General features: G+C 37.9%; 1 protein-coding gene across 17 annotated transcripts in view; it reads right to left on the reverse strand.

The window, feature by feature from the left end:
* Positions 1–27,338, reverse strand: part of BIRC6 (baculoviral IAP repeat containing 6) — a 364,754-nt gene that overhangs the window by 250,929 nt on the left and 86,487 nt on the right. For 12 of the 17 annotated variants that reach the window (XR_002824888.1, XM_023736204.1, XM_023736209.1 and 9 more), the window contains 6 exons: positions 12,786–12,935; positions 10,678–10,903; positions 9,084–9,244; positions 7,961–8,092; positions 7,337–7,468; positions 3,863–4,041 (listed from right to left, as the gene is read on the reverse strand). Coding sequence is in view for 16 of the 17 variants with exons in the window: in XM_023736204.1 (XP_023591972.1) it covers positions 3,863–4,041; positions 7,337–7,468; positions 7,961–8,092; positions 9,084–9,244; positions 10,678–10,903; positions 12,786–12,935 (980 nt within the window). In the remaining variant the exon portion in view is untranslated. The remainder of the gene's footprint in view (positions 1–3,862; positions 4,042–7,336; positions 7,469–7,960; positions 8,093–9,083; positions 9,245–10,677; positions 10,904–12,785; positions 12,936–27,338) is intronic. The other 5 variants (XM_004369572.1, XM_023736223.1, XM_023736213.1 and 2 more) reach the window with 2 other exon arrangements.

A 27,338-nucleotide genomic window follows, 5' to 3' on the forward strand; every position in this document is an offset into this window, starting at 1 on the left:
AACCTACAGACTGGGAAAAAATTTTTGGACAGTACAAGTCAGACAAAGGTCTAATCTCCATAATCTACAAGAAAATCCAACACCTCTACAACAAAAAGATAAATAATCCTATTAAAAAAATGGGCAAAGGAAATGAACAGACACTTCACCCAAGAAGACATTCAAGCGGCTAACAGACACTTGAGGAAATGCTCGCATTCACTAGGCATTAGAGAAATAGAAATTAAAACCACAATGAGATACCATCTCACCCCAGCATTACCAGCAGGAATCAAAAACACTCGAAATAACAAATGCTGAAGGGGCTGCGGGGCGATCGGAACTCTTACGCACTGCTGGTGGGAATGCAAAATGATACAACCGTTTTGGAAAATGACATGGCGCTTCCTTAGAAAGCTAGAAATAGAAATACTATACGATCCAGCAATCCCACTCCTAGGAATATACCCTAGAGAAATAAGAGCCGTCACACAAACAGACATATGCATACCCATGTTCATGGCAGCATTGTTCACAATAGCAAAAAGATGGAAACAACCTAGATGCCTATCAACAGACGAATGGATAAACAAACTATGGTACATACACACAATGGAGTAGTACGCAACTGTAACAGAACAATGATGAATCTGTGAAGCATCTCATAACATGGATGAAACTGGAGGATATTATGCTGAGTGAAACAAGTCAATCACAAAAGGACAATTATATGAGACCTCTATTGTAAAAACTCATGAAAAAGTTTACACACACAAAGTAACAATCTTTGTTGGTTAAGAGGGATGGGAGGGATGAGGCGGAAATACTAAATAGTCAATAGAAGTGGTATCTTTGGTGAAGGGTGAGACAGTACATGATACTGGGGAAGCCAGCACAACTTGTACAAGGAAAGGTCATGGAAGCTAAAAAAACACATCCAAACTCCTTGAGGGACTGAATTGTTGGGTGGAGGGCTGTGGGGACCATGGCCTCCGGGAACATCTAGCTCAACTGGCATAACACAGTTTATAAAGACAACGTTCTACATTCTGACTTGATGAATAGCATCTGGAGTCTTAAAAGCCTGTGAGCAACCATCTAAGATACTCCACTAGTTTCACCCCTTTGGAAGCAAGGGAGAATGAAGAGAACAGGATACAAGGAAAAGATTAGTCCAAAGGACTAATGGAACACAGCTACCAAGGTCTCCACCATATGAGTCCAAAACAACTAGATGGTGCCCAGCTACCACCACTCACTGCTCTGACGGGGATCACAACAGAGGGTTCTGGACAGAGCTGGAGAAGGACGTAGAACAAAATTCTAACACACACATAAAAGACCAGATATACTGGCCTGAAAGAGACTGGAGAATCCCCAAGAGTATGGCCCCCAGACACCCCTTTAGCTCAGTGGTGAAGTCACTTCCAAGGTTCACCGTTCAGCCGGGGATTGGACAGCCCCATAAAACAAAACAGGACTAATGTGGCACAGCAGTCCAGGGACAAGGACTAGAAGGTAGAAGGGTACATGAAAGCTGGTGATAGGGAACCCAAGGTTGAGTAAGGACAGTGGTGACATGTAGTGGGGTTGTAATCCAGGGTTACAGGGCAACAGGTGTACCGTTTATTGAGAAACTATTTTGTTCTGTAAACCTTCATCTAAAGTGAGAATAGCAGCACAACTGGAAGAACATAATCGATGTCACTGAATTGCGCATGCAGAAATTTTTGAAATGGTGTATCTTTGGCTATGTATATTTTCACCAAAATAAAAAACAAAAGGTCGAAAAGGGAGAGTGTTGACATGCCGTGGGGTTGCTAACCAATGTCATTAATAAATGTGTACTGACTGTTTAAACTATTTATTCTATAAACCTTCACCTAAAGTACAATTAAAAAAAAAAAAATCAGAGGGAAGGAATACAGAGAGTCTGTACCAAAAAGAACTGGTCAACGTTCAACCATTTCAGGAGAAACAACATGATCAAGAATCAATGGTACTGAAGGAAGACGTCCAAGCTACACTGAAGGCACTGGTGAAAAACAAGGCTAAAGGAATTGACAGAATACCAACTGAGATGTTTCAACAAATAGATGCAGCATTGGAAGCACTCACTCTTCTATGCCAAGAAACTTAGAAGACAGCTACCTTGCCAACGAACTGGAAGAGATTCATATTTGTACCCATTCCAAAGAAAGGTGATCCAAAAGAATGCAAAAATTATCAAACAGTATCATTAATAACACACACAAGTAAAATTTTGCTGAAGATCATTCAAACGTGGTTCCAGCATTACATCGATAGGGAGCTGCCAAAAATTCAAGCAGGATTCAGAACAGGACATGGAATAAGACATATCCTTTCTGATGTCAGATGGATCATGGCTGAAAGCAGAGAATACCAGAAAGATGTTTACCTGGGTTTTATTGACCATGCAAAGGCATTTGACTGTGTGGGTCATAACGAATTATGGATAACATTGAGAGGAATGGGAATTCCAGAACTATCAACTGTGCTCATGAGGAACCTGTACTTAGACCAGCAGGCAGTCGTTCAAACAGAACAAAGGGATAGCGTGTGGTTTAAAGTCAAGAAAGGTGTGCATCAGGGTTGTATCCTTTCACCATACGTATGCTGAGCAAATAACCTGAGAAGCTGGACTATATGAAGAAGAATGGGTCATCAGGATTGGAGGAAGACTCATTAACCTGCAATATGCAGATGACACAACCTTGTATACTGTAAGTGAAGAAGAATGGAAGCACCTACTGATGAAGATCAAAGACCACAGCCTTCAGTATGGATTACACCTCAACATAAAGAAAACAAAAATCCTCACAACTGGACCAATAAGCAATATCATGATAAACAGAGAAAATACTGAAGTTGTCAAGGATTTCATTTTACTTGTATCCACTATCAACGCCCATGGAAGCAGCAGTCAAGAAGTGAAACGATGCACTGCACTGGGAAAACCTGCTGCAAAAGATCTCTTTAAAGTGTTAAAAAGCGAAGATGTCACTTAAAAGACTAAGGTGCACCTGACTCAAGCCATGGTGTTTTTAATCGCCTCATATGCATGTGAAAACTGGACAATGAACAAGGAAGACTGAAGAATTGATGCCTTTGAATTATGGTGTTGGTGAAGAATACTGAATATACCATTGTCTTCCAGAAGAATGAACAAATCTGTCTTGGAAGAAGTACAGCCAGAATGCTCCTCAGAAGCAAGGATGGCGACACTTCAGCAAGGATTGCAAGAGGTCGTCTCACACCACTTCGGGCATGTTACTAGGAGGGACCGTCCCTGGAGATGGACATCATGCTTCATGAAGTAGAGGGTCAGCGAAAGAGAGGAAGACTCTCAATGAGATGGACTAACACAGTGGCTGCAACAATGGGTTCAAGCATTAACAACGATTGTGAGGATGGCGCTGGATCGGGCAGTGTTTCCTTCTGTTGTACACAGGTTTCCTATGAGTAGGAACAAACTCAACGGCATCTAACAACTAACAACAATTTGCTGTCTAAGCTTTCCCCTAGAAGACAGTAAAATATTTATTTATTAAAAAGGAAGAAGTGGTGGGTGACTAGTAGAGGGCATAGAAAAGAACTCCCGCATCTTAGGAAATAAGTATTATGGTCTAAAATAATCACTCCCTACTGAGTGTACTTTATAAAAGCTAAGTAGTTTGCCTAAGTTAATTCAAAATACCTTCTTCTTAATTACGTTTTAAGTCACTACAAAGAAAAAACACAAACAAACCAAGTAGCAAATGAAATGTCAATGAAGGGTCATACTACTTCCAGGAGTATGCCAAATCTCATCCACAATGTTTAAAACACCATAGTTATAGCTCAAACTGACACTTTTTCATACCTTGCCTGCTGCAACTTTTGCCAAGAGTGAAGCAAGTGAGTAACCCTTGTTACTCTGATGTTTTAGGGATGTAAGTCTTACTACTGGACGTATGCCACCATTACAAATCTCATCTGGTCCTCTTTCATGCACTGCCTTGACATGGATTAAAAATGAACGGTATTTTCCTCCTGCCATACCTAGGGGAGTTAGAGAGAATGGAGTAAATAACTGAATCACCAAAAGAGCAAATTGTTTTCCATCTTCATAGGGCAAGTTAAATAATTAACTCAGCAAAAGGAAATATACACTTGGCCAGAATATTCAAATTGTACTGTTTCAGAATATGGTTGAACATGTTTAATATGTTGATAGCAAAACACAAAAAACACAGGGGTTATATGAACAGTCTAATATAGAAAATTTTAACTGTTATAAACATTTGGTGTGGATTTTTAATCACAGAAATTTTATGAACTGCAGAAAAACACAAAGAACAAAATAAAACCATTATTAGAGGTACCACCCCCCCACAGATAATCATAACATCATTATATGTATCCTTTCAGTCTTCTTTATGCATGTATACATGCATGCACACATGTACATACACACAAGCATTACAGTAGTAACAGCTAAAAATGCACAGCCTTTGGAGGCACTGCCTGGGTTTTAATAATGGCTCTGCCATTTATGAAGCATGTGACAAACAAACCTCTCTGTGGTTCAGTTTCTTCAAACGTAAAATAAGAATAATAATAGCACTTACCTCAGAATTAAGTAAAACGCTTATAAGTGTGCTTGACACAAAGGATGCACTCAATAAAAATTAGTGTAATACTTAGAATATTAAATTTTCACTTAATAATTATAAATATTGTCAGTATTCTGTGTTTTACATTGCTTTAACTAAATGGAGATTATACTACACAACGTATGTGTGAAATATATTGCAAAAATACCCTAACATTAATATACCCACTCACCATCAAACCATCAGTCTATTGTTACATTAACCAAAAAACCAAACCCGTTAGCGTCAAGTCAATTCTGACTTACAGTTACCCTATAGTACAGAGTAGAACCGCCCCATAGGGTTTCCAAGGAGTGGCTGCTAGATTCAACCTGCTTTTTGGTTAGCAGCCCAGCTCTTAACCACTGTGCCACCAGAGCTTGACTATAAATGACACATGCTGGCACTACACTGTTACACTGTTCTTATTGCTCTATGATCCTATGTTCTAGTATCTGACTAGAGACTCCATTCTCAATCTTCTTTATCTAAATTTCTTTGACCAGTCTCACTCTTTTATTCTTCTATAAAAATTTAGCAATTATTTTCTCCAGTTCCAAAGATGATTGTTTTGGGGATTTGATGAGAAATAAATCTTCGTAAATACAGAAAAACTAATACTGTTACATTATTGAATATTTCTAGGTAAATATCATGTATTTCCATCTTCCTTTTTGTCAAAACCAATATTTTAACTTTCATATAAAAATTTAAGTTTCACACGCTCATTGAACAAAACTAACTTATATTGTAAGCAAAAGGAGAGAAGAGGTTGTATTAGTTTTGCTCACCCTCTAACCTACTATGTAGCCTAACACATCAAAGGGTATGAAAAACTCAGTAAATGATGGAGATGTAGTCAAGAAAGCACAGTAGAAGTTGTATATATACTATGTCTGCAATTAAATGTAAATGTGTTAATGTGGACAAACATTATGAAGGAATTGTTCACAAGCTAAAACAGTTGTTATTTCGGTGGTCAGATATTTTCTTGGTTTGGGGAAGGATCTCTACACCTCATATCACCTTCAAGTTTTCTATAACAACTGAGATACGGTTTTGCTTGTTCGCTTTTTTTATCCACCCCGGGAGTACAGAAGGTGAAATAAAGTCCTACTGCTACAATTTCTATTTATTATCCATTTAATAGCTCATTATTTTTAAGCATACTTGAATTATAATTAGCCCAGATTTAAGACACTCAAATCACTATATCTGATACTATCAAAACTCTTCTGTAAAAACCCTCTTTTAATATACAATATAATCATCATATACAACGAACACTCTGAAGACACAGGGCACGCACGGGAAAGGTAAAAATAACAGAACAAAGTGTCCGATTACTCGCAAGCGCTCTGTATATCACACTGTCATGGATTGAATTGTGTCCCTCCCAAAATATCTGTCAACTTGGCTGGGTCATGATTCCCAGTATTGTATGATTGTGTAATCTGATGTGATTTCCTTGTGTGTTGTAAACTCTATTACTATGTTGAGGTTATATGTGATCTCCTTATGTGTTCTAAATTCTATCACTGTGATGAGGTTATACTGATGAGGTTTACAAGATTAGATAGTGTCTTAATCCAATCTCTTTTGAGATATAAGAGAGAAGCACGCAGAGACACGTGGGAACCTCACACCACCAAGAAAGCAGTGCCGGGAGCCCGTCCTTCGGACCTGAGGTTCCTGCGCTGAGATGCTCCCAGACCAAGGGAAGACTGATGTATCACAAGGACCTTTCTCCAGAGCCAACAGAGAGAGAAAGCCTTCTCCTGGAGCTGATGCCCTGAATTTGGATTTGTAGCCTACTGGACTGTGAGAGAATAAACTTCTCTTCGTGAAGCCATCCACTTGTGGTATTTCTGTTAGAGCAGCACTAGATGACTAAGACATTAAGTCACTTTGTATTCACTTTCTTTATGTTTTTTTCAAGAAGTACTAAGAACCTCTGAAACTATGGCCTCTGGATGCACTGTTAACCCAGAACTGAAAGCATTCCCAAAGCTCACTCTTCAGACAAAGGTTTAGACAGGACTATAAAACATAAAATAATACACGTGAGGAATGTGCTCCTTAGTTCAATCAGATATACAAGACCAAATAGGCAGCTCCTGTCCAAAAGCAGGGTGAGAAGGCAGGAAGGAACAGGAGCTAGTCAAACAGACACAGGGAACCCAGGGGGAACATGTTGTCAGATTGCAAGATTGTAACTAACATCACAAAACAATATGTGTATAAATTTTTAAATGAGAAATTAACTTGAGCTGTAAATTTTCACCTAAAGCACAATTTAAAAAAAAAAAGTACTAAGACCTCCACAGCAGAGAAGAGGTTGAGAAGTACCACATAACCACACAGTCACTTATGAAAGAAAATGACTTCAGCTATCAGAAAACTGATGGTATTTCCCAAACAAAACAGTATCTTACATTTTTGAGATTAGTTTTAAAAAATTTTTTTTTTTTTTTAAACAATTGTAGCATTATTGGAGCCCTGTTGGCGCAGTGGTAAAGAGCTTGGCTGCTTACCAAAAGGTTGGCAGTTCAAATCCACCAGCTGCGCCTTAGAAACCCTATGGGCAGTTCTTCTGTGTCCTGTAGGGTTGCCATGAGTCGGAATTGGTTCAACGGCAATGGGTGTGGTGTGGTGTGTGTGTGGCATTATTTATCCTGCTTTTGTAAAATGTATTACTTTACCTTTAACAAGTTTGGGGCTTGTTAATGTCAACATCCCAGCATGTCCTGATAAATCAAGGCCACTAGCAAGCCATACTGGCCCACATAGGATATCTTCTTTATGATCTTCTAAAAATGGACATAATCTAAGACCTAAAGAGAAAAATACACTTTTAACTTAGGCTATCATTTAAAATGTAATATTTAATAATCAAATATCCATTCCATTTACATGTAATACCACCACATAAAATACCATACTTTAGAATGTGTTCAAATAAGAATTCACTGTCATGCGAATAAAACTATAATCAATTATCTCATATACTATTATCAATAGTATGTTGCTTTCCGGTACCATATTATTTTATATTTCACTGTGATTTTCATTAAAGTTATAAAACAACGACTTGATTTCAACTCTCAAGCTATTAAATAATAAGAATGTGAAAATTAGTGCAGCTGTGTTCAGAAAGATAAACTGAAAGTTAGAGCATACTGCCAAAGCAAAATTATAGGTTATTTTTTAATTGTGTTCTTAAAATCAAGTTTTTGCAAGCCATAAGGAAATCTCTGCCCAACATGATTCATTCAGACCACTACTCCTTTTACTGTCAGGGACAACAGCTCTATAATTTAACTCACACTGTGATTCCTCTACATCCATGTGCCGAATTTCTTCATTCAAATCAACCAGAGACGGTTTCCCATTTTGTTCCACTTCAATGTTAAGAGCTGGAGACAAAGGAAAGGTGATCTGCCTATCTACTGCTGTTTCTAGAGGATAAAAATATTAGTAAACTTAATTTTGCTTAATATCAATGACTTACGTGCCTAAAAATCTAAAATGCTCTTTAAACTGAGGACTACTGTGATTTTTCTCGGGGGAGGAAGAAAATTAGGTTCAATTAATTGTTTCATACACTCTCCTCTCTTTTAATGGGAGTAAAATATTCACCTGAGTAATTTTTGGCAACCACACTACAGTTCTTACCCTAGGCTGCACAGTACAAGCACCTATAGAGCTTTTTAAAATACCAATGCCTAACTCCTAAACTCAAATCAGAATCTGTCATGATTCAAAAGAATACACACACATACAAATACACATATAACATAATACAACACATACATATATAATCTTTGACTCAGGAAATTTTTCAGGTTTCAATGTTTGTACCTCTAGTGTTCAAGATTAAGATAGCATTTTACTCTGAAATTATCCCCAGCCTTTTTAACTGAACTATTAAGGAGAAAACACCGAAAACGCCTAGTTCCTAATACACTATATGTGTGCAACCTGTTTTAAGAATTAAGTATATCAAATTATGAATTTTTAAGGAAGATAAATGGATGGGTATATTACTGGCTTTATGAGTGTATTTACTGAGCTTCATTAATAACCTTAAGAGAATGTGCAGTTTCCCTAACAAAGTTCTTTTCACAATGAAGTCTCCTCTTAGAAAAATGTGTAAGACTACTAATGCTAAAAGCAAAACTAATTCACAGAAGAAATAATCCCACTTCCCAGGAAGCATGATTAAATTACTCATGCTTATGCAATTCTGAAAATTTTTTAGTAAATACTAAAGAGTCCTGAAATGGTCTCTGGAATAACTTTTGTAAATAAAATCACAAAAAAGTGGGGCAGGCAAATAGCACTGAGATGTAGGGAGAGATGTCAAACCTGGGCAGCCAAGTTGAAAACACTTTTTTTCCCCCAACTACAAGATAAAATATTCAAGTACAGGTTTTGATCCATTCTTACCATTGACTTTCCCTAAGCCTGGAGCTTTATTTTTCAGAAGTGTCACTTGTATCTGGGGAATATTGGTGATGTTTGAGTTCAAAACAAATTTGAAATCCACATGTCCAACCATACAAGCTTTAGGTAGAACTAACTCAAAGACATGCTCATCCCAGCTGTTGCTGCAAATAAGAGGGGAAATGTTAAATAAAGCAAAAATCTTTATTCGGTAACAGTCATATTGTCATTAATATCTTTCATACTTTTTTGATTTGCAGTCTTCAACAAAATTTAATGTTTCTCAATGGGATGAGGAAAGAAGACAAGCAGCACTCAATAGAGACGTTAAACTTGGGCCAACGAATGACCTTACCTTAGGAATCTATACCTGTCTTGAGAACTGTACATTACAATAAACTCTTGTTCCTCATAAATACTCTAAATATGCTGAAAAATAGAATCTCTAAACCATACTCTTCCACTACATTTCAGACTGATATTCAAACGCCTACCAAGTATATGTCAAACTTACCATGAATAAAATCAAACAACTTGTATACTCATTCCCAATCTCAGTAAACAGAAACTATTTTTCAGTTAGCTCCAGCCAAAACCTTAAGAGTCATATTTGACTCTCTCTCACACCAGAAGTTCAATACATAAGCAAATTCCGTTCCCTCTACCTCTAAATTATATCCAGAATTCGACCACTCTTTTCACTACCTCCATCAAGCTACCTTTTCATCTCAATTACTGCAATAGCATCCAAACTAGAATCCTTGTTTCTGTAACTATCCACACACAACTACTCATAATCTATTCCTCACAACAGTCACATTAATTTTTATAAAATATAAACCATATCACATCACTCCTGTATTCAAAACCTTCTAACACCTTCCCATCTCACTCAGGGTAAAAGTCTTACTATGGCCTATAAGTTAGTTCATGATCTGGCTTCCAGCTACCTTTCTGACCTTACTTCTTGCTTTTCTCTACTACATTCACTGCAAGCATCACTGGTCTATCTTACCCTTCTTAGAACTCATAAAACATACTCCTCAGAATCTTTATACTTGCTATTGTGCCTGAACTACTGTTTCCATGGGGGTCTGCTCTGGCCCCTTGTATAAAAAATGTCATATACATTTCAAATGTCTCTCATTTTTGCTCTCTCTCACACACACACGTACAATCAAACATGCACACACCCAACAACTAGTCTATCAACATATTGTATTTTAACATTCTTCATAGCAATTATAACCAAATGACATACTACATATTTGTTTATGGTCTGTCTATCCTCACTGAATATAAATTCCATGAGAGCCACATTACTTGTGCCTATAAGAGTACACGAACAAGCATTTAAATATCTGTTAAGTAAATCTGTGAAAATGAATGACCAAAATCATTGCAATGGTGGATTATTCTATTTATCCTAAAATTTAAGAATAAGAACATAGCAGTTTCTAAAGTCAATATGACAACTACAAACAAACAACAAAGAAGTCATTAATATGCAGAAGTTAAGCCACAGTAAAATACTTAAGAATTGTTTCCTCTAACAAATATTTAATAGGAAATTAAATATCTTAAGAGAACATTTTACCTGTCAGTCTGTAGTTTCCAAGTTCTAGTATGTTGAGCAGCATCTCCATGGTGTTGTTGATGTAAATGTTGAGGATGCCTCCTTTGCTGCTGTTCTTGTTGAACTTCTACCCAGCATGGAGGAACAGTAGCTGAAAATCGTGGAGTCAGGGTCTCAAAGCGAGTTAGTTCCACTAAAGACGTCAAGATTTCAAGGGTGAATGGCTGGTCCACCAACAGGTCAACTCCTTAACGTTATTGAATGTGGTTTTTGAAAAAGTTATTTAAGAAAAAACAAAAAAAAAGTTTTAATTTTCCTACTTTGGGTCTATTTAATTATAAACACTCACCAAATATCTGGAAAACTAATAAACTGGACTTGGGGATAAAGTACTTATGACTTCATAGTAAGTACAGGACAAAAAATTCTTTACAATTACAAGCTTATTTCAAATCACATTAGTCCCTGTTAATGTAAATTCATCTTTTTCTCAAAGATCATTTAAATCTGATTAGAACAATATTAAATATTGTTTATAAAACATTAACAACATGAGCAAATGTCCCTTCTTTGAATAAAATTATGTACTCCTTTATAACCTAATTCATCTTTCCTCTGTTTGAAGGTATTTTTACGGCCTTTCCATCAAAATTCTTCTCCACTGTATCAAAAATCTATAAAAAATGAAAACACTCAGTAGGCTACCTTTTAAAGCCAAGTTATATAGTTAACAAAGAAAATCAAGTTTTGGTTAACTGTAGTAAGAGAAATGACTGAAGGAATGTATGAACAGCTAGTATAAGGCAGTGGTTCTCAATGGATGTGGAGGAGTAGTGGGGTGGATTTTGCCTCCCCCAGGGGATATCTGAAAATATTTGATTGTCTCAAGGAGTAGGAGTGGAGCAGACGTGTGCTCTACTAGCATCTAGTGGGTAGAGGCCAGAGATGCTGCTAAACATCCTACAATGTATAGGATGCTCACCCCACTCCCCCCACAACAAGAAAGAATTATCCAATCCAAAATGTCAATACTGCTGAGGCTGAGAAACCCTGATATATAAGGTAATGATGATTACCAAATATTATACTAATAATTCCTTAAAAAAAATTTAACAATCACTAAAATTAACATATACTAGTAATCACTAAAAGTTTGCCTTTGGTGCAAGGAAGGATGATCAAATGCGCAAATACAAGTATCCATGAAGATCAAATACCAACTCTATGAGTTATATATACTTGGAGTATATTTTGAGTTTTAATATACTTTTCATTAAAGATTTATTAATCTTCTTATAAATCCTAGGTCCTGGGGATAAAATGTAGTAAGTGCTGTGAGTACAACACAACCACTCTATGCAAGCATAAAAGGCCTAAAAAGAGGCATGAAGTGGGGGGGGGGGGAACGCAGCTTTCTAGATTAGTATGAAATGTAAACAGCATGAAACTGAATTGCATACTTTAAAAAAAAAATTAAAAATTTATTGTAGCTGGAGATTGAAAACAAGGCTAGGTTTATTTTATAAAAGTCCACAAAGTAAAGATTTTTAAGCATGAAGTAACATGCTATCCTTCCTTCTTGTGAACAATAGTGGTGGAGGGCACTGTAGAACACAGGTGGGAGAAAAGGCAAAACAAACAAATAAAAACAAATCTATTTGAAGGTTCAGGATGAGGCAGTGAGGGTTGCAATATACCACTCCAGCTAGAGAATATCGTCAGCTTTTGTATTCCAGTAGTAATATTAGCCATTCCACCGATTTTACACTTACTTAATGAACTCACCTCTCATGTTTTTTCCGTCTCTAACTAGATCAAAAACTACTTAAGGACGTAAATAATGTTTTTACCTCTTTGGTGACTTCACCCATACAAATCGGCCTAAAACAAGTTGAGGATTTTGTTCATTTTAACGTTTACACTATCTTCCAGCTATTGGAAAAATGATGATAAATGATATGCAAGAACAAGTCTGGTAAAAGAATGTCAACATGAAATGAGCTACCTCAAAATAATCAAGAGTTGATTATAAAAATAGAAATGTTTACTATCATATAAAAAGTTCTCAGAAAACTTTTAACATCACAAGAATTCACGTTTAAAAAATAATTTAAAATTTTATATTGTACCTGAAATACCAGGACTTGAGGGATTTGATAAAGGTTTGGAACCTTCTGAAGAGGATTCTAATCCTTTAGAAAGAGATCCATCCACTAGTATATCAGCTTCATCAATATCATCACAGGTTCCTCCAATTTGGAGAAAATGAAGCTCACCACCTATATTGTAGTAAAATTCCATCAACATAGATACTGGAAAAATGGATAAACATTCAAGCGCATACTATTTAGTTAAGAAACTTAATTTAGTTAAATAATATGCAATAGGCAGACAAAAAAGGTAGGTAGTAAGAAGCCCTGGTGGTGCAATGTTTAAGTGCTTGGCTGCTAACAGAAAGTTCAGTGGTTCTAAACCACCAGTCGCCATATGTGGCAGTCTGCTTCTGTAAAGATAAAAGCCTTGGGAGCGAGTCAACGTGGTGCCATAGACAAAAGCACCATGCCATCCCTCTGCAGCAAAGACCTAAAAAACAGATACAAATGTCAACCCTAAAACCCTAAGCATCAAATGAAGGGATAAAGAACTAGATTAAGCACCGAATGGAAAAACAAACTGACAGAGAACAGAAAACAAAGACAGTTACAGAATGGAGTTCCGCTGCCAGCTAATGCGACACAGATTCTCCATCTGTGAGCACATCCACCAACAACCCTGGACAGGGAGTATGAGAAGGCAACTTCATGCAGCTTTCAAAAGAAGACAGATCACCCAGTAGCCAAAGATAAACAATTTCCCATCCCCTACTCTACCCCCTGCACGCTGCCTTTGTTGCTTTGCAACAGGCCACGGTAGCTTGGCCGGAAAGACACCGGCGCACTGCTGCACTGGGTCCACCACGGCCCCAAAGGCAAGTTCCCTCAGTGCCATTTTGTTTTGTTTTCTTTTTTCTGCTTTTCCCTTCCTTCCTTTCCCTTCTCCTGCCCACCTAGTCCCAATGCGCCAACCCAAACTCATCTTGAAGGGCCATGTTGCACCACTCAGCTATAAAGCCACTGGAACATGGCCTCACGGGGTCGGCCCTGGCCTCAACCGCTGGCCAATTCAGCACCATTTTTTTTTTAATCTTTCTATTTCTCCCTTTTCCTTCTCCCTCCCACCCAGGCCCCGCACTGTATATACCCCTTCCTGATGGGCTGTGCCACACTACACAGCGAAAAAGACTTCAGCACCCTGGTTCCACTCTGACCAGTGCTGCACATCCGAGTGGAACCAACGCAGACCTCCAAACCCTTGAACCCTGCCCTGCCACGGCACCACCAGACCCACCCTGCTGGCCCTAGTTCATGCCGCAAATGACCAATCCATGCATCTCCCCTCGACCTTCTGCTGGATCTATGTTGTTTTATGATAGTTGAGAAACGGGTCCTGATCACCGGGACAAAGTGGTGAGAACTATCGTGCCCACAGATGAGCAAGCAACAAAACACAATAAACCTACCCACCAAGACATAGCCCCATAAAACAAAAAAGCAGGATGAAACAAACAAACCTACAATCAATAAACGAACAAAATAACTCCTGAATGTATCGGAAACAGCAGACAATATAAAAACATATTTCAAAAACAGGAGAGGCTATCTCCAGGAAACAACAAAAATAAAAACACTAGATGACCTTCAAGTAGGAAAAAAAAGTACCAGAACTATTGACAGAGAATTCAAAAGTCTAACATTAGGGCTCTCCAAGAGATCAGGAAAAAGATGAAAGAAAACACAAACAAAACTAAGAAAAAAGACAAAATCATAGAAAATACAGACAAAATCAGGGAAAACACAAACAAAGCAAAGTAAGATTGAGGGCAACCATACAAAAACAAGATGTCAAAATAAACAATTAGAAATCATAAAAAAACAGCAAATATAAATCCAAAAGATAAGCAAAAACAATACAAGAACAAAATGTCAAAATAAACTAGAAGTCACAAAAAAAAAAAAAAAAAGGCAATCAGAAATCCAAAAGATAAGCAAAAAGATTTCAGAAATGGACAGCACAATAGAAGGTTTTAGGTGCAAATCTGAAACAACGGAAGAGACAGGATGAGGGAAATTGAAGACATCCTTGCATATCACTTTGAGGAAAAATCAGAGAAAAGAATGAAGAAAACCTAAAAACTATGCGGGATAAAATGAAGAACAAAAACTTGCATATGATTCAAGTCCCCGAAACGGGAAGAAGATGGAAAAAACAGACAGGATCACTGAAGACTTGCTGACAGACCATCCAAGAAACTCCATAAATCCAATACAGGGTAGACACCAAAAGAAAATGATCAAGACATGTAATAATCACACTCACCGAAACAAAAGACAAAGAAATAATCCTGAGGGCCACTCAAGAATAAAAACCAAAAGTCACATAAAAAAAGGGAAATAACAAGACTAATCTCTAATTGCTCAACAAAAACAATGAAACTAAGGAGGCAATGGAATGAAATATATAAAACCTGAAAGAAAAAAACTGCCAACCATGAACTAGATAGCCTGCAAAACTCTCACTCAAATGTGATAGCAAAATTAAGACATTTCAGGATAAACAGACGTTAAGGGAAAAACAGAAAAACCAAAGCAAAGTTACAAGAATTATTTAAAGGAGTCCTTCAGTTACAGAATCAACATTAGATGACAACCTGAATTTAGGACACATGACACCATCAGCCAGATACCAATCTAGGTAATGAACTCTAAGGATAAAACAAAACTAACAGATCTACAACACAAAACCAGAGACATCAATCTGTAAAGGACAACATCAGACTAGTAAAAGGGGGAATAAACGTCACAGGTATAGAACTTTCAAATGGAGAGGAACTCAAGGTGATATCAAGTATATGACAGACTGGTTCCAACTTAGGAAGATAGGGGTAAATTTCAAGGTAAACAGAAAGTAAGTTAAAAAACCTACTCATCAAAATAAAGAAAAACATAAACAAAGTCTACAGAAACGAAAAGCAAATCTACAAACAGAAGGAATTCAGCACAGGAAAGTAAGAGGAACAAAGAAAATGTCAGCACCACAAAAAAAGCACTAAAAAATGACAGCAATAAACTCACATCTATCGATAATTAAACAAAATATAAATGGTTTATATGCACCCATAAAGAGACAGTGAAAGAATGGATTACAAAAACATGACCCATCAATATGCTCTCTAGGAGATACACACTTTAGAAACAAAGACATAAATATATTTAAAATCAAAGGATGGAAAAAAATATATCACGCAAACTGCAACCAAAATACAGCAGAAGTGGCAATCCTAATCTCAGATAAAATACACTTTAAGACATTATCATAAGCGAAAAGGCAAAACATTACATTAATGATTAAAGGCAAAATCCACCACGATGATATAGCGATAATAAATATCTATGCACCCAATGGCAGGGATCCAAAATACAAACAACAAACTGTAACAACACTCAAAAGAGAAACTGACAGTTACACAGTAATAGTTAAGAGACTTCGATATACCACTCTCAGTAAAGGACAGAAAAATTAGAAAGAAACTCAACAAAAACACAGAATATCTAAAGGCCACAATCAACTGACTTGAACTCACAGACATATACAGAACAGCATCAAGGTATACATTCTTTTCCAATACACACAGAACATTCTATGGAATAGGCCACAAAATAACCCTTAACAAAATCCAAAACACTCAGATAATACGAAGTATCTTCTCTGATCACACTGCCATAAAAGTAGAAATTGATAACAGGAAGAGCAAGGAAAAAAAAAAATCAAAACCTGGAAACTGAGTAACATTTTCCTTAAAAAACACTGGATAACAGAAGAAATCAAAGATGGAAACAAAAAATTCCTAGAATCAAATGACAATGAAAACACATCATGGCAAAACCTTTGGGACACAGCAAAGGCAGTGCTCAGAGGTCAATTTATACCAACAGATGAACACATCAAAAAAGAAGAAAAGGATAAAATAAAAACATTAGCTTTACAAATCAAACAGAAAAAAGACATTCTGCTGGAGGTCCTAGCCAGAGCAATGAAGCTAGAAGAAACAATAAAAGGGCATCCAAATTGGTAGGGAAGAAGTAAAAGATTCTCTATTTGCAGATGATATGATCTTCTACACAGAAAACTCCAAAGAACCCACAAGAAAACTACTGGAACTAACAGAAGATTTCAGCAAAGTTACAGGATACAAGATAAAACAATCAGTTGGATTCCTTTACACAACAGAAAGAACCTCGAACAGGAAATCACCAAATCAATACCATTTACAATAGCCCCCAAGAAGATAAAATACTTAGGAATAAATCTAACCAGAGACATAAAAGACCTATACAATGAAAACTACAAGACACTACTGCAAGAAACCAAAAGAGACCTACATAAGTGGAAAAACATTCCTTGCTCATGGATAGGAAGACTCAACATTGTGAAAATATCAATTCTACCCAAAGCGATCTACACATACAATGCAATCCCAATTCAAATTCCACTGATATTTTTTAATGAGATGGAGAAACAAATCACCAACTTCACATGGAAAGGAAAGAGGTTCCAGATAAGTTAAGCATTACTGAAGAAGAATAAAAAAGTGGGAGGCCTCACACTACCTGACTTTAGAACCTATTATACTACCACGGAAGTCAAAACAGCTTGGTTCTGGTACAATAACATATACACAGACCAATGGAACAGATCTGGGAATCCAGACATAAATTTAACCACCTATGAGCAGCTGATTTTTGACAAAGGCAGAAAATCCGTTAAATGGGGAAAACACAATCTCTTTAACAAATGATGCTGGCATAACTGGATATCTATATGCAAAAAGCTGAAACAAGACCCATACCTCACACCATTCACAAAAACTAACTCAAAATGGATCTAAGACTTAAATATAAAATCAACAACGATAAAGATCATGGAAGAAAAAATAGAGACAATGCTAGGAGGCCTAATACGTGGCATAAATGCAATACGAAGAGTAAGTAACGATGCACAAGGACCAGAAGTGAGACAAGATAACTGGGAGTTCTTAAAAATCAAACAATAATGCTTATCAAAAGACTTCACCAAAAGAGTAAAAAGACAACCTACAGACTGGGAAAAAATTTTTGCCTATGACAAATCCGATCAGCATCTAATCTCCAAAATCTACAAGATACTGCAAAACCTCAACAACAAAAACACCAATAACCCAATTTAAAAATGGGCGACGGATAGGAACAGGCACTTTGCCAAAGAAGATATTCAGATGGCTAACAGACACATGAAGAAATGCTCACGATCATCAGCCATTAGAGAAATGCAAATCAAAACTACAATGAGATACTATCTCCCCCCAACAAGGCTAAAATTAATAAAAAAAAAAAAAAAAAAAAAACACAAAATAATAAATGCTAGAGAGGTTGTGGAGAGACTGGAAAACTTATACACTGTTGTTAGGAATGTAAAATGGTACAACCACTTTGGAAATCGATTTGGTGCTTCCTTAAAAATCTAGAAATAGAAGTACCATACAACCCAGCTATCCTGCTCCTTGGAATATATCCTAGAGAAATAAGAGCCGTCACCCAAATAGATATACGCACACCCATGTTCACTGCAGCACTGTTCACAATAGCAAAAAGATGGAAACAACCTAGGTGCCCATCAACAGACAACGGATAAACAAATTATGGTATATACACACAATGGAATACTACGCAATGGTAAAGAACCATGATGAAGCCGTGAAACATAAAATACAAGAAGCTGGAGGTCATTATGCTGAGTGAATTTAGTCAGTCACAGAAGGACAAATATTCTATAAGACCACTATTGTAAGAACTCAAGAAAAGGTTTAAACACAGAAGAAAACATTTTTTGATGGTTACGAGGGTGGGGAGGGAGGGTGAAGGTTATTTACTAACAAGATAGTAGATAAGAATTATCTTAGGTCAAGGGAAGGACAGCACACACTACAGGGGAAGTCAGCACAATGGGACTAAACCAAAGCTAAGAAGTTTCCTGAATACAATCAAATACTCTGAGGGACAGAGTAGCAGGGTTTTGGGGGCAGGGGACCACGCTTTCAGGGGACATCTAGGTCAACTGGCATAACAAACCTTATTAAGAAAATGTTCTGCATCTTACTTTGGTGAGTGGCCTCTTGGATCTTAAAAGCTTGCAAGCGGCCACCTAATATACATCAATTAGTTGCAACCAGCTGGAGTAAAGGAGAATGAAGAACACCAAAGACACAAGGTAAGTATTAGCTCAAGAGACAGAAAGGGCCACATAAACCAGAGACTTCATCAGCCTGAGAACATACGAACTAGATGGTGCCTGGCTACCACCAATGACCGCCCTGACAGGGAACACAACAGAGAGTCCCGGGTGGAGCAGGAGAAAGGTGGGGTGCAGAACTCAAATTCTAGTAAGAAGATCAGACTTCATGGTCTGACTGTGGAGACTGGAGGAACCTTAGAAAGGTTGGCCCCTGGATTCTCTATCGGCCCAGAACTAAAACAATTTCTGAGGCCAACTCTTCAGACCGGGATTGGACTGGACTGTGGGACATAAAGTGATACTCGTGAGGAGTGTGCCTCTTAGCTCAAGTAGATACAAGAGACCAAAGGGGCACCTTCTGTCCGGAGGTGAGACAGGAAGGCAGAGAGGGTTAGGAGCTGGCGGAACGGACATGGGGAATCCGGGGTTGAAAGGAGGAGTGTGCTGTCACAGTATGGGGAGAGCAATTAGGGTCACATAACAATGTACGTATAAATTCTTGTACCAGAGACAATTTAAAAAAAAAAAAAGTATAGCAAAAGCCCACAGCTACCAGAAGAATGGAAATAATAACTACATAGCAGAAATGAATGAAATAGGAAGAGAAAAACGACAGAAAAGAATCAGCAAAACCAAAAGTTGCTTCATTGAAAGGATCAACAAAACTGACAAACCACTGCCCAAGTTGACCAAAGAAAAACAGGAAAGGAAGTAAATAACACAAACTAGAAATGAAATAGGGGACGTTACAACAGACCTACCTAAAATAAAAAGGTTCACATGAATAACTCTACTCAAAAAATTTTAAAACCTAGAGGAAATGGACAAATTTCTGGAAACATACTACCTACCTAAACTAACAAAAAATGCGGTACAAAATCTGAACAGAGCCATAACGAGAAGAGAGGGAAAAAGTAATAAAAAAAAACTCCCAATAAAAAAAAAGTCTTGGCACAGCTGGCTTCACTGGAGAATTCTACCAAACATTCACAGGAGAACTCACAAAAGTACTACTCAAACTATTTCAGGACATAGAAAAGGAAGGGATACTTCCAAATTCCTTCTGTGAAACCAAAATTATATCAAAAGCACGCAAAAACACCATAAAAAAAATAAAACAACAGACCAATATCTCTCGTGAAGATGGATGCAAAAATTCTCAACAAAATTCTAGCCAACAGAATTCAGGAACATATTTTAAAAAATAATACACCACATCCAAGTAGGATTTATGCCAGGTATGCAAGGATTGTTCAAGATTACAAAACCAATCAATGTAATCTACCACATAAATAAAGCAAAGGAAAAGAATCACATGATCATCTCAATCGATGTACAAAACGTATTCGATAAAGTCCAACACCCATTTCTGGTAAAAATTCTCAATAAATAGGAATACGAGGAAATTCCTCAACATAATAAAAGATATGTGTACAAAACCAACACCCAACAACATTGTCAGTGGAGAGAGGCTGAAAACATTTCCCCGAGAACAGGAGCAAGACAAGGATGCCTTTTATCACCACTCCTACTTAACACTGTCCGTTTGTTGTACTGTGCGGACTTGCGTGTTGCTGTGATACCGGAAGCTATGCCACCCGTATTCAGATACCAGAAGGGTCACCCATGGCGGACAGTTTTCAGCTGAGTTTCCACACTAGGACAGACTAGGAAGAAGCACCTGGCAGTCTACTTCTGAAAATAATTAGTCAGTGAAAACCTTATGAATAGCAAAATGCTTAGTAAAGTACCGGGTCAGCTAAAAAGAGGAAGACCCTGAAAGAGATGGACTGACACAGTGGCTGCAACAATGAACTCAAGCATAACAATGATTGTGGGCATGGCGCAAGAACAGGCAGTGTTTCATTCTGTTTTACAGGGACTCTGTGAGTCAGAACTGACTCGATGGCACCTAACAATCACAACAATTTAACACTGTGCCTGAAGTCCTAGCTAGGGCAATAAGGCAACAAAAAGAAACAAAGGTCATCCAAATTTGTAAGGAAGACATAAAACTATGCCGATTCGTGGATGATGATACTATACGTAGAAAATTCTAAAATACTCCACAAGAAAACTACTGTAACTAATTCAGCAGAGTAGTAGGATATAAGATAAACATACAAAAATCAGTTGTATTCTATACACCAATAAAGAGAATGACAAACAGGAAATCAGGAAAACAATACCATTTATAATAGCCCCTAAAAAAATAAAATACTTAGGAATAAATCTAACAAAAGACCTACACAAAGAAAACTACAAATCACGACTGCAAGACTCCAAGAGATCTACATAAATGGAAAAACATACCACACTCATGGGTAGGTAGACCGAACATCATGAAAATGTCAATTTTACCCAAAGCTATCTACAAATACAATGCAATCCCGATCTAAATACTAACAGCATTCTTAAACAAGATGGAAAAACTGATCACTAAATTTATATGGAAAGGGAAGAGGCCCCGGATAAGTAAAGCACTACTAAAGAAGAATAAAGTAGGATGACTCACAATACCTGACCTCAGAACCTACTACACAGCAATGATAGTCAAAACAGCCTGGTACTGGTACAACGACAGACACATTGACCAATGGAACAGAATGAAGAACCCAGACGTAAATCCATCCACCTACGGTCACCTGACCTTCGACAAAGGCCCAAAGTCCATTAAATGAGGAAGAAACAGTCTTTTTAACAGACAATGCTGGAAAAATTGACGTCCATCTGTAAAAAAATGAAACAGGGCCAATACCTTACACCACACACAAAAACTTATTCAAAATGGATCAAAGACCTAAATAAAAACCTAAAACGATAAAGATCATGGAAGAAAAAAACGGGTCAATGCCAGGGGCTCTAGTATACGGCATAAACAGGATACAAACCATATCTGACAATGCACAAACACCAGAAGAGAAACTAGTCAACTAGGAGCTCCTAAAAATTGAACATTTACACTCATCAAAAGACTTCACCAAAGGAGTAAAAGAAGAACCTACAGACTGGGAAAAAATTCTTGGTTATAACAAGTCCAACAAAGATCTAATCTCCAAAATCTACAGGAAAATCGAACACTTTTACAAGAAAAAGACAAATAATTCAACTAAAAAATGGGCAAAGGATATGAACAGACACTTTATCAAAGACACTCAAGGGGCTGAGAGACATATGAGGAAATGCTCGCGATCACTCATTAAAGAAATGCAAATCAAAACCACAATGAGATACTCCATCTCGCTCTATTAATGGCACAAATCAAAAAAAAAAGAAAAGAAATTAACAAATATTGGAGAGGTTGAGGGGAGACTGGGAGTCTTATGCACTGTTGGTCAGAATTCAAAATGGTACAACCGTTTTGGAAAACAATATGGTGCTTCCTTAAAAAGCTAGGAATAGAAATACCATGTGATCCAGCAATCCCACTCCTGGGAACAAAGTCCTAGAGAATAAAAAGCCATCACACAAATAGACACATGCACACCCATGTTCACAGCAGCATTATTCACAATAGCGACAAGATGGAAAGAATCTAAGTGCCCACAGAAGAATGGATAAACAAACTGTTGTACATATACACAATGGAATACTACACAATGATAAAGAACAATTTTGAATATGTGAAACATCTCACAACATAGATGAATCTGGAGGATAATATGCTGAGTGATTATAACTCAATCACAAAAGGGCAAATAGTGTATGAGACCGCTATTATAAAAACTCACGAAAAGACTGACACACAGAAAGAAATAATCTTTGATCGTTATGAGCTGGAGGAAAATTGGGTAGGGAAACACGGTGCGACAGAGCCCCCACAGTGCTACATTCTTTACCACGATTCCTCCCCTACAGTGCTGTATTGAAAAATCATTTCCTTTGCTGGGCACCCCGTCCCACTTTGCATTTGAATCCTGATTTTGCTTGGAGGTTATGTGTAAAGCCCACTGCGCCTGGACAGTATAATTACGAACGTTGCTGACGTAACCTGTATGAACTCCCTACTTGTAAATCCTTTAAAATTAACTATTCTGCTTGCCCTAGGGAAGCAGTCTTGGCAGCAGGAGCTCCGACTGACTCTATTTCCTTGTACAACGAAATAAAGGTGCCTTTCCTATTCTCCCACCTCGGTCCTTCGTTTATTGGCCAATACGAGTCATGCCGAGTAAGAACCTGGGGTTTCCACTCAGTAACATTTCTGGCACGCCAGCCAGGAACCATCTGCTCAGTTCCTGAGACAGATCAGAAGACTGGCCCCGATGTCTGTTGCCACCAGGAGATTTCTCCTGGAGACCTTTGAGCAGCCCTGAAAAGTGATCCCCTCAAGACCCAAATGATGGCTCTGTGAGAGACACGAAACGTGTCTAGGTTGTTTGGTAAGTGCCTAGGTAAGGCCTTAGAAGAGTCCCAAGAAGTGGGAGAAATTGACCATTGAGGGCATTAGGAATCTGAGGTTATTTGGTAAGTAACAGGGTAATTCCTAGGTAAGGCCTTAGAAGAGTCCCAAGAAGCAGGAGGAATTGACCACTGAAGGCATAAAAGGCGCAGGTACCTGTTAAGTTGGGGCACCGGATTAGGTTGTGTGAGTGTGTAAGTGTGTGTATCTAGAGAATGCGGGACATTCAAGAGATCTTGAAATGCAGACCGCTAAGATGCATCCTTTAGAACTGGGAACACGGTGAAGGGTAAGACAGTAAACAACACTAGGAAAGCCAGCACAACTTGTACAAGGAAAGGTCATGGAAGCTCCACAGACACATCCAAACTCCCTAAGGGACTGAACTGCTGGGTGGAGGGCTGTGGGGACCATGGTCTCGGGGAACATCTAGCTCAATTGGCATAAGTTTATAAAGAAAATGTTCTACATTCTACCTTGGTGAGTAGTGTCTGGGGTCTTAAAAGCCTGTGAGCAGCCATCTAAGATACTCCACTGGTCTCACCCCTTTGGGAGCAAGGGAGAATGAAGAGAACAGGACACAAGGAAAAGATAAGTCCAAAGGACTGATGGACCACAACTACCAAGGCCTCCACCAGACTGAGTCCACTACAGCTAGATGATGCCCGGCTACCACCACTGACTGCTCTGACCAGGATCACAACAGAGGGTTCTGGACAGAGCTGGAGAAGGATGTGGAACAAAATTCTAACACACAAAAAAAGACCAGATTTACTGGCCTAGAGACTGGAGAAACCCCAAGAGTATGGCCCGCGGACACCCTTTCAGCTCAGTGGTGAAGTCACTCCCAAGGTTCACGGTTCAGCCGGGGATTGGACAGCCCCATAAAACAAAACGGGACTAATGAGGCACAGCAATCCAGGGACAAGGACTACAAGGCAGGAGGGGACAGGAAAGCTGGTGATAGGGAACCCAAGGTTGAATAAGACAGTGTTGACATGTCATGGGGTCATTAACCATTGTCATAGGGCAATATGTGTACTGTTTAATGAGAAACTATTTTGTTCTGTAAACCTTCATCTAAAGTACAACAACAACAAAAAGAATTATCTATGTGAGATCAAACTGATAGTGGCAACTCAGAAGTTTTGATGGTAAGCCTAAGGGATAGTTAAAGACAATGATTGAATAATTTGGAAAAGATACTGAGAATAGCAGCACAACTGGAAGAATGTAATCAATGGCACTGAATTGTACACGTAGAAATTTTTGAAATGGTGTATCTTTGGCTATGAATATTTTCACACACACACAAAAAAAAGTCCTCTAAGGTCGAGAAGGGAGAGTGTTGACATGTCGTGGGGTTGTTAACCAACGTCATAAAACAGTATGTGTACTGACTATTTAATGAAAAACTATTTGTTCTGTAAACCTTCACCTAAAGTAGAATAAAAAAAAATTAAAAAAAAAAAGAACTGGGAACAGAGACTCAGACATACATAGCTCTGGCAACATGCTTGTCCCTTTCCTACTTTTGCCTCTTTAAATATACAGCAAATAAAACCCTTCTTTTTGCTTTACTAAACTTTGTGGTGTTTTGTTCACCCTACAAGAGTTAATGGTGTATCGTTGCTGCAGTGATTCTAAAACCACGAATCCAGTTGACCTCGAGGAGACCTGGACTGCAGAGCAGATGCAGGCAAAAAGAGAGGTCATATTTTCTGGACCCAAGCATTTGCACTCCACGTCCCTTCAACAGCGATGGGGTCAGTGCTCTCGGAAAACAAGACTTTGCTTGTTCTTTTCCTCATGTTTTCTTAAGTTTTGTTTGGCATATTTGTTTGAAAAACCGGTTGTTTGATTAAGGAGAATCTTTCTTAGATTTTTGCTTGATTGTTTATTTAAGAGTAATATCTAGTAACTCTTGGTGAACTTCAGTTTAGGTCTGGATTCGGACATTTGAAACATTGAAGACATAATTCTATTTTGAAAGAGCTTTGAGCCACTATAAAGCACAAAAATACAGGCACGAGTCAACCAGTAAAAGCCATTAGGGTGGTCACCAGGGCTCATCATGAGCATTAAAGACTCCTGTGACAGGATAAGGTCGTCGCAAGACAGGCTAGAGCACTAGGCTGCCTGCCACCCACAAGCAAACACTTGTGCAACGAAGGTACACATTGGTCTAAGCAAAACACTGTCCAAACCCCACGGCATTTGTTAGGTTTCTTCCTGTGGCTCAGAGAATACCTGGAAAATAGTGCTCTGTTTTGCCAAATTTGCAGGGAGAAGTGGCAGCTCCTGACTTGCTTCATAAAATTCGCAAGGAGAAATGATGGCTCCATATCTGTTTTATGACAGACTTTCTCAGTAAAGAATCACAATAATACTCCTCCATGTCATGCTCTGGCAAGTTAATAAGTTTTATCTAAAACCTGTTATTTTCTTTGAATTGAGTCGATCTTAGCAAAAATTGCTATATACACTTTAAGAAACTAGAATCCCCATATCCTTGTTTTGTGTGGTATTGTTCAGTGACTTTATGTGGTCTTTCTGTCTCCTTTTTGTTCTGAGAGCTTGCTTCTGGTCTAGAGCATTGTGTCTAAGTTTCTGTCTTATATCAGGTTGGAGGCTATGGCTGAGAATTGCTGTTTTTTGTAGGGCTGTCTTAGAACCTCAGTTCTTTCCTCATCCAAGAAAAACTGTGTCTTGTGTCTGTCTTATGATTTAGATTTTTAGTAGCTACACTGAAAAACTCTATGTTTAAGTCAATCATAAAAGCAAAGCCTTTCTAAAGTAACTTAAGCTAGATATTATATGAAATGTGTTTTATTTAAAGAAAAAGGATAATTTTGTCTGAAAGTAAAACAGTTCCAGGGTATGAAAAAGGAGGCAAGCCTAGCAAAAAATTGCTAAAGGGCTTTGGTATCTACTGGGTAGATAAAAGGTTGTGATAAAGAGAAAGCAAAGCTGCTTTTCAAGAGAATAATAAAAGGGAAAGAAATTAGTTATCTTTTGCCTTTCAAAATGCCTAGATCAATTTAAACATATGTAAATGAATTGGGATGACCCCTCCCCAAGCCCCCAGTCTCACTAGCCAAGAATTGATGGATTCATTTACAAAACTGCTAAAGAGCTTTGGTATTTACTGGGTAGATAACCTTTCAAAATGCCTAGATCAATTTAAACATACGGAAATAAATCAGAATGGCCTAATCTTGCCTTCTACCATGAGCCAAAAAACAGAGGGGGTGGAACAACATCAGGGTTCCCCAGCCCCCAGTCTTCAAGGTCATATAGCTCCAGAGAAGCTTTTTGAAAGACCCCTTTTCCAAGTAGCTGGAGACCCTTTTAACATAAAAGGAGGTAAGAAAAATTGCTGCTTTCCTATAGTGATCAGAAATTAGGTAGATCTCAATCATAAAAGAACTGGAAACAAGTTCTCTCTGTTGTAAGGGAACTTCCTAAGAAACCAAAAAAAAAAAAAAAAAAGAAATCACAATGAGACACACCTGAAATGACCTGGGAAAATGTTTCCAACACTAGCCAGACACTTTAAGGTTATATCCATATCTCTGAATTGGTCAGTTGAGCAGAGACTTCGTGATTTCCAATGCCAGTTCATAAAATCTTTAAGGGTTAAAATTAGATTGGGAAAATATGGGTAATGGTAAAAGCTGAATGAAAACTTAAAATGTTTAAACAGACTTTCTTTCAACAAGTTATGTTTTATGGTATACAGGCTTAAAATAATTTCTAAGACCTTTTAGGTAACTTATTGATATTAAATTGAGTTACAGATATTTGTCATAATTTAAGTTTATACACTTTTGCTTTTTATGCCACATGAGAAAGAACATATATTATGTGTGTGTATTTGGGTCTGCTAATGAAGTGAGTTCATTTTTGCTATCTA

The sequence above is a fragment of the Trichechus manatus genome, unplaced genomic scaffold, assembly GCF_000243295.1.
Source record: "Trichechus manatus latirostris isolate Lorelei unplaced genomic scaffold, TriManLat1.0 scaffold00005, whole genome shotgun sequence".
In the NCBI taxonomy this organism is placed as follows: Eukaryota; Metazoa; Chordata; class Mammalia; order Sirenia; family Trichechidae; genus Trichechus; species Trichechus manatus.